This window comes from Aotus nancymaae, unplaced genomic scaffold (genome assembly GCF_030222135.1).
Source record: "Aotus nancymaae isolate 86718 unplaced genomic scaffold, 86718_ANA_hifiasm-v0.15.2.pri h1tg000108l, whole genome shotgun sequence".
NCBI classification, from domain to species: Eukaryota; Metazoa; Chordata; class Mammalia; order Primates; family Aotidae; genus Aotus; species Aotus nancymaae.
The window spans coordinates 35,678,956-35,687,903 of NW_026988523.1; the positions used below are offsets into that span (position 1 = coordinate 35,678,956).

An 8,948-nucleotide genomic window follows, 5' to 3' on the forward strand; every position below is an offset into this window, starting at 1 on the left:
CTTGGAGTGGGGACATAAGAACTGAGGGAAAGGAGTCATATGCCAACACCCTCACCAACAAATCTCTGTCCTTCCCAAGAGACAGGCAGGGTCAGTGTGACCCAGCACAATAGCAGCCTACGAAGGCAGTGGGAGCCCCAAAAGATAGAAGCATGAAGAACTAACATTTTAATAATCCTCACTTTTTCCCTCTGCATACTTTGCTCCCTTTTTCTCTGCCTTTTTGTCCTTTTTTTTCCCTTCATTATGCAGTATGGCAGCCTCCCTTTACTCAATTTTTTTGGGGTTTTATTGAGACAGGGTCTCACTCATTCTGTGGCAGTAGCGAGATCACAGTTCACTGTAAACTTAAACCTCTGGGCTCAAATGATCCTCCCACCTCAGCATACTGAGTTGCTGGGATTACAGGTGTGCAGCACCACAATCAGCTATCTTTAATTTTTTTGTGGAGACGGGGTCTTGTTACGTTGCCAGGTCTGGTCTCAAACTCCTGGGCTCGAGTGATCCTCCTGCCTTGGTTTCCCAAGGTGCTGAGGTTATAGGCATGAGCCACTGTGCCCAGCCTCGAATGCGATTCTTTTTATTTTACTCTACTTTTTAGATGTAGAGACTGTGTTACTTTATGTCACCAATCTATTAGATATAAAATCTGCAGATGGAGTGAGGGATCCTAGCTCCTCTCTTAGGAAGGCCAGAGACTTCAAAGTCCATTAAGGTATCATGAGGTCAGGAGGTAAAACAGAGTGTGTGTTTATATATCTGAAAAGGTTTCTTGTAGAAATAGGCAGGGAAACAGTAAGGATCTATAGTTTAGAATCTCTAGCTTACTTGTTCCTCAGGCTAATGTTTTCTGGTTTGAATACTTCTTGATAAGCGGTTTTGTTGCAAAGGATGAGGTCAAGTCGATGCACAGCCTCCACCACAGCCCTGCAGGGAAATACAGGCAAATACCCCTGAGTCATATGCATGGTCTGTGGAAGATGATGCTGGGACACTGATTCTAGAGGAAAAGCTAAAGAATTAGGGTTGAGGAAAAAAGGCTGCAGGCTGAGCTCTATACAAAACAAGATGAACACAGTCTCCATCTTGATACAGTAACCCCTGCCCCTTCCCACCCCCACCCACCAGAGACATTTGGCAATGGTGGAAACATTTTCAGTCATCACAACTAGGGGGATAGAGGGTTGTTACTGGCATTTAGTGGGTGCTGTTAAATCACCTGTAATGCACAGAACAGCCCACCACAATAAAGCATTACCCTACCTAAAATGTCAACAGTCTTAAAGTAGAGAAACTCTTTGGTGAGGAAGGCTCTCCCAATGGAAAGAACACAGGCTGTGATGCCAGGCAGAAAATCTAGGGTTTGAACCCTGGCTGTGTCTAACTCTGTGCCTTTGGGCAAGTTACCCACCCTTTTAAAGTCTTAGTTAACACATCAATAAAAATGGAGATAATAATAGCAGCTACTTCAGAGGACAGTTGTGAGGATTAAATAATTTATATATAGCTCTGGTATATGGTAAACATTCAATAAGTAATGGTGGAATGAATAAATTATTATTCTATAAGGCCTTATTATTATCCCTGACACAGAGGAAAGGCATTTCTTTTTTTTTTTTTTTTTGAGACGGAGTTTCACTCTTGTTACCCAGGCTGGAGTGCAATGGCGCGATCTCAGCTCACTGCAACCTCCGCCTCCTGGATTCAGGCAATTCTCCTGCCTCAGCCTCCTGAGTAGCTGGGATTACAGGCACGCGCCACCATGCCCAGCTAATTTTCTGTATTTTGAGTAGAGACGGAGTTTCACCATGTTGACCAGGATGGTCTCGATCTCTTGACCTCGTGATCCACCCGTCTCGGCCTCCCAAAGTGCTGGGCTTACAGGCGTGAGCCACCGCGCCCGGCCCAGGAAAGGCATTTCTAGTATAAAATTCTGCTATGGAATTGTGGGGTATGGGAAAGTAGAGGGAACCCCTAGGCTGCTTAGCTGTAAACAGGATTCTGGTAAGCCTGGATTCTGCTGAAGGAATTGAACATAGTGGTTAAGAGTGTAGGCATGAGGCCGGGTGTGGTGGCTCACGCCTGTAATCCCAACACTTTGGGAGGCCAAGGTGGGCAGATCACTTGAGGTCAGGAGTTCCAGACCAGCCTGGCCAACATAGTGAAACCCCATCTTAAAAAAAAAAAAAAAAAAAAAAAGAGTGTAGGCATGAAACCAGACCTCCTGGATTCGAATCTTAGCTCTACTTCTTACCAGCTATGTGGTCCTGGACAAAATACCTTACATCTCACTTCATCCAACCATAAAACGGGAATATTATTAGCTAATACATAACGCCCCCGTTACAGTGCCTGATATATAGTAATCACCCCAAGTCTTTTTTTTTTTTTTAATTTCATTTATTTTTTTAAAGATGGGGTTTCACCATGTTGGTCAGGCTGGTCTTGAACTCCTGACCTCAGGTGATCTGCCCGCCTTGGCCTCCAAAGTGCTTGGATTACAAGCGTGAGCCACCACGCCCGGCCCACCCCAAGTCTTAAGTCTCCATCCTTCTTGTTCCAAGGCTGAGGGGGAGACTCCAGGCACTAAGAGGTAATTAAATCCGTCATCACAGCAAAGAAAAAGCCACAGAAACTCTACAATGGATGGCCAAGAAGTCCCAGAGGTAGGCCTCATATCTGGAAGGGTAAAACCCAGAGGAAATCAGGCAGCAGCTGTAAGAACATTCAAATCAGACACAACTGTGGACACAAAAGCAACAAAAACAGAGTGAATATTTCCAAACAAACCAAGAGGTGCTCCCAGGCCAGGGAAAGTGGGCCACAACAGTTGGCACCCTGTGGTGGTAGTGGCTCAGGAGGCACACTACTAAAAGCTGTCCTACACAGGGTGAAGTGACCGCCAGCACCCAGCAGAGTGAGTGGGATGGTAATCGATGCCTTCTCACAGGCAATCACGTGTCTCCAAACACCTGGACAGCCTAGATAGCGATGGATGCCAAGCCCTTTTGGCCAGCCTGGCCCTTGATGCCAGGGGCAGTACCAGTGATTTACTTTATACCAGCTCAGTCCCTAGGGCACGGCTTTTATTTTTGGTGCCATGGAAAAATCTAATGGGAGTATATATTTTGATAGACAAGCTCCACAGCTCTCCTTATATCCTTAATCCAAAAGAAGGTAAATAACCACCACTCTAGAAGTTCTCATTGCAAATGCTTAAATGAGAGGGCTCAGTAGTTTTTTCCTCATTTTCCATCAGATCATAAGCTCCTCCACTAAACTATAATCTCTCTTAGAACAAAAACTACAAAATCTAGTCTTGTGTTTCATTCACTATTGTACTCCCAGGCCTAGCAAAAAGAAAAAAAAATTTTTTTTATTTTTTTTTGAGATGGAATCCTGCTGTGTCACCCAGAGTGGAGTGCAGTGGCGAGATCTCAGCTCACTGTAACCTCTGACTCCCAGGTTCAAGCAATTCTCCTGCCTCAGCCTCCCGAGGAGATGGGATTACAGGCACCCACCACTACGCCCAGCTAATTTTTTGTACTTTTAGTAGAGACAGCGTTTCATCATGTTGGGCAGCTGGTCTCCTATTCCTGACCTCGTGATCTGCCTGCCTCGGCCTCCCAAAGTGCTGGGATTACAGGCATGAGCCACCGCGCCCGGCCAGAAAAATGTTTTTAAAAACAAATAACTAATGAATTGGCCTAATTAATCAATTGGTGCTTGTGTCCTTTCCAGGCTCCTTTCTCCTGCTGCCCTTTCTTCTGACTTAAAATATTTCAGAATTTCATATCCGTAAACAGCTAGGTGTGGGAGTTCTCCAAATTTCTGAAGTTCAGGGTGACAAGTCTATAGTCTAACAACACATTTATCTTGAGCAGAGAAACAAGACTTTCCTCCTGGTTCCTTCCACTGATCACCATTGCTATAAGAAGTTATAAAAACAGTAACTGGTTGCCTCAAATTTCTACCTGCTCAAAGCCAACACCACGCTTACAGGCAAATACCCATGTGCACACAGCTAAGCCACACACGCAAATACATCAGTTTAGGTTAGTCCTGTGAATGTAGTGTTTTAAGAAGGAACTACACAACAGGAAGGATGACCGGAGCCATCCCCAAATGCTGGAGACAAGGAATATTGCAGACATGGCCCACGCTCTGTCTGACAGGCAGCACTGACACTGGGCAGCATGATGAGGCACACGTGCCACCCTCAGCCAACTCCTCACCCCCCTGGGAACTGCTTGGGGCAGCCCACAGTGGAAGCCCAGGGGCCGCTAGATTGAATCATTTTTCTATTTTTGGAGCAGCCTATACTCCCCTCTGCCCCTGGCTTACAAAGCCAGAGAAGGCAGGATGCCTACTCAAAGAGGAAAAGACAACATGCTCTTGACTCTTTCACTGCCAAGATGGGGCCAAGACTGTGAGGGTCTTCTTCGCATGCAAACATCCGTGTTCTATAAAGCCTGAGCTACATGAAAACCCCAAACCCCACTATGTAGCAGAAGGCACAAAACTCAGTCTCCAAGCTTTAAACTATTTTGATCCAGTTGTGGAGCCCATGTTCTAGTTGACCTACACAACAAATCCTCCAACCTTGATGGGAAGAGCTCATTCTGGCTTGCTCCCAACAGAGGGCTGAAGGGCTGAAGATGTGACTTGTGGAGTGTGGGTGGCATTATGGAAATCAGAAACCAGGAACGCAAGTTGCCTGGCAAGAGACTACAGTCATGAGGCTGGAAGGAAGGCAAGACTCAGGAGTCCCCAGGTGCCCCGAATTGCCTCCCAAGTCCCAAGAACGCTCTGGACATAAAGTCGTTCGTGGCCCTTCCAGGCCAAGACTTTCTCATTCAGACTCCTCAAAATTAGAGGTGTATGGGACTTTAGAGCATATCCAATTCAAGTATCTCCTTTTAAGGATAAGGAAACTGAGGCCCAAGGTCACACGGTGAGAGAGCGGCAAAGAAAGGACCTGAACCTAGCTCTAGAGACTTCAGTCCAGGACTCTTCCCTGTAAATCTCACAGGATTCCAAGCACCGTTCCCTTCCGGGTTTTTCTCCACCTGTGACCCACCTTTACCTACCCAACCCTTCTGGCCTTCAATGCCCACCCTACTACCCCAACTCCACAAAGCTTGGGGCTCGTCCCGACCAAGCACACTGTGGAGGGGATTCCTCCACGTGCTTCCCTCCAAACCTCCCACCCACCCAATTCCTCCTTTCAGTTCCAACCCGAGTTACTACGGGACCCCGCCCCGCCTCCAAAATTGCATCCTCCTTCCCCGCCCGCATCTCACCCCGGCACCGGGCCCCGCCCGCAGGGGAGGCCCCGCCCTTCGCCGTCCCCCCACTCTCCTCGGCGGCTGCTCTCACGCCCTGGCCCCTCTCACCGGTAAAGCCGCTTAGTGTGGAGGACTTTTGCTTCGGGCTCGCTGCTCTCCCCTGTGGGGGGGCCTTGGCTCATGGTGTCCGGGTCTGGGGGCAGCTCCCGGTCACAGGCCCCCACCACCTACCACTACCGCCACCACTGCCGTCTCCGGCCGTAGCCGCAGCCGCCGCTGCCGCCGGCCCTGCTCGGCCGCCATCGCTGTGAGGCGGCTGCCCCCGACAGCTCCTCCGCCTCCTGCCAAATCTCGCGATAGCAGCCGCACAGTTGCGGACCAGTGGCCTTCTGCTACCAAATCTCGCGAAACTCGTTTTCCCTCCCGGGAAGTTGCCAGAACTAACTCTGGGCAGCATGGCCTCTTTCCGGCTTCGCCAAATCCTTGAGAAAAACTTTATTGGCAAAGCTATCAGAGAACGGACAGTTTACCCAGTGAGGTGGCCAAAGCTTAACTGCATCAGGGCAGGTGAGCTCACAGCTAGGAGCGGGACTGCTTTGTCCTACAGTGATTATTTGGTCCATGCTTTTGCCCCTTTTCCCCAGCTCTGTTTGAGCCAAGCGTCTTTCAGATTACTGGTGGGAGTGACTCCAGCTCTCCCTTTCCCCCCATAATTTAAACAAACGAAAAGTGCATGTGAGAGTTTCCTTGGAAAGGGCCAAACATCACACAGGAATAAAGCCCTGGAAGAAACGACTCTTGGGCCGGGCGTGGTGGCTCAGGCCTCTAATCCAAGCACTTTTGAGGCCAAGGCGGGTGGATCACCTGAGGTCGGGAGTTCAAGACCAACCTGACCAACATGGTGAAACCCTGTCTTTAAAAAAAAAAAAAAAAAAAAAAAGGAAATGACTCTTTTTTTATTTTATTTTATTTATTTATTTTTTTGAGACGGAGTTTCGCTCTTCTTACCCAGGCTGGAGTGCAATGGCGCGATCTCAGCTCACCGCAACCTCCGCCTCCTGGGTTCAGGCAATTCTCCTGCCTCAGCCTCCCGAGTAGCTGGGATTACAGGCACGCGCCACCATGCCCAACTAATTTTTTGTATTTTTAGTAGAGACGGGTTTTCACCGTGTTGACCAGGATGGTCTCGATCTCTTGACCTCGTGATCTACCCACCTCGGCCTCCCGAAGTGCTGGGATTACAGGCGTGAGCCACCGCGCCCGGCCAGGAAATGACTCTTGTACAAGCATCTTGACCCTTCAGCTCCCCCTCCCAAAAGATTTCCAGCTTGCATATCTTTTTTTTCTTTCTTTTTTTTTTTTTTAGAGATGGGGTCTCGCTATGTTGCCCAGGCTGGAGTGCAGTGGCTATTCACAGGCACGATCCCACTACTGCTCAGCACGGGAGTTTTGACCTGCTCCATTTCCGACCTGGGCCAATTCACCCCTCCTTAGGCAACCTGGTGGTCCCCCGCTCCCGGGAGGTCACCATATTGATGCCAAACTTAGTGCAGACACCCGATCGGCATAGTGTACTACAGCCCAGAACTCCTGGACTCAAGCGATCCTCCAGCCTCAGCCTCCCGAGTAGCTGGGACTACAGGCAAGCACCACCACGCCCGGCACATATCTATCCCTTACCAGCCAGCAACATTTATTGATTCTAGGGACACAGAAGTGAGCAAGCTAGACATTATCTCTGCCCTCACAAAGCTCAAATGACTTTAGGGATAAGGTCTCATAGGAATGACAAGCTACTCCCTTACATTTCTGTCTCCTGATCCTCACGCTGGAAATCAGGGCAGGTGAGCTCACAGCTAGGAACATGACTGCTTTGTCTTGTTTTAGCTTAAACCTCAGTTTAAGCTGGACGTGGTGGCTCACACCTGTAATCCCAGCACTTTGGGAGGCCGAGACGGGTGGATCACGAGGTCAAGAGATCGAGACCATCCTGGTCAACATGGTGAAACCCTGTCTCTACTAAAAATAGAAAAATTAGCTGGGCAAGGTGGCGCACGCCTGTAGTCCCAGCTACTCGGGAGGCTGAGGCAGGAGAATTGCTTGAACACAGGAGGCGGAGGTTGCGGTGAGCCGAGATCACGCCATTGCACTCCAGCCTGGGTAACAAGAGCGAAACTCCGTCTCAAAAAAAAAAAAAAAAAAACCCTAAGTTTAAGAAGCAAGGGGTTTTTTCAGGCCAGGCCCAGTGGCTTACGCCTGTAATCCCAGCACTTTAGGAGTCCAAGGCGGGCAGATCATAAAGTCAAGAAATCAAGACCATCCTGGCCAACATGGTGAAACCCCATTTCTACTAAAAATAATAATAAAAAAAAAATTAGCTGGGCGTGGTGGCACCCACCTGTAGTCCCAGCTACTAGGGAGGCTGAGGCAGAAGAATCGCTTTAACCCGAGATGCGAAGGTTGCAGTGAGCAGAGATTGTGCCACTGCACTCCAGCCTGGGTGACAGAGTGAGACTCTGTCTCAAAAAAATAAATAAAAAGCAAGGTTTTTTTTGTTTGTTTGTTTTTTGCCTGTGTACACATTGTACTGAGAACATAAATTGCCCTTCTACCGCTATGCTCCTGGCTCCAGCCACCCACCTTCTTTCTGTTCCTGAAACAGCCTAAGTCTTTGCCACCCATTGGTCTTTCACTTGCTGTTCCTCTGCCTGTAACACTCATACTCCTGATTTCCCATCAGATTTCAGCTCAAACATTACCTTACTAAAGAGGTCTTTCCTGTTAAAATTGTCTAATTGATTTAGTTGCTAGGCGTCTTCATTATGTTACCCTAATAGAATATAAGCTTCTGAAGGGCAGAGACCTTGACTGTCATCTTGTTCTGTTCTTCTGTGTCTGCCTAGAATAGTGCCTAGCTAATAATTGGTGTTCAGTAAATATTTACTGAATGAATAAGTGTACAAATTCCATCTGCTTTCTGGGTATCCCACCCTACTCCGAGCACCCTTTGGTGCACAAATTCACTTTCCCCCTCTGCTTTCCTAAGCTGGGAGCTCTTACACATTCCAGGTGCCTGGAATGTAAACTTACCCCTTTGCCCAGGTGCATCCCAACTTTCAGAAAGGATGACATCCTCCTCTAATGCTTTTTTTGTCGGCAGATTCAGCAGGGCGGGGCCTGCCCCTTTAATCTGGGCCCCACCTGCTCTGGTCAGACAGGTTTTGAGACACAGGTAAAGGGAGGGAGACAGAGAGAAATACTTGCAGAGCCAGCAGGTAGCTGGGCAGCTCCCTCCCGGACGGACGGATGGACTGACGGATGGGACCCTCCACTTCACTCCACACGGAAAAAGGATGTCATGGGTCCAAACTGCAAGGTTTGGAGGGCCCTTGAGATGAGGGAGGGAAAATCAGTCCCATCCAGAATGAGTTGGAGGGCAGTAGGGAGGGGAGAAAGACAGGAAAGAAGGCATGGTAAACAGCCATGATCAGACCTAAAAGTCACAATAACAGACCCAGGCCCTGCAGAGATGGATGAGGTGGGCTAGTGAGGAGTTTGGGAACTGACCAAGTGCCAATGAAGGGACAGGGTGCCCTGCAGCCATCAGCTCTTTGGGACAGATTAGTTGGCAAATCACTGGTCTCACTTGGAACCCAGGAA

The 8,948-nt window shown here is 48.6% G+C and overlaps 1 protein-coding gene across 4 annotated transcripts in view; it reads right to left on the minus strand.

Moving 5' to 3' along the window:
• SMG5 (SMG5 nonsense mediated mRNA decay factor) overlaps positions 1-8,948 on the minus strand; it is a 45,377-nt gene that overhangs the window by 29,475 nt on the left and 6,954 nt on the right. For 2 of the 4 annotated variants that reach the window (XM_064370359.1, XM_012449824.3), the window contains one exon: positions 829-927. In XM_064370359.1, coding sequence (XP_064226429.1) covers positions 829-927 — 99 coding nt within the window. Of the gene's footprint in view, positions 1-828; positions 928-5,396; positions 5,616-8,552; positions 8,677-8,948 lie in introns of those variants that run through there. The other 2 variants (XM_064370360.1, XM_012449823.2) reach the window with 2 other exon arrangements.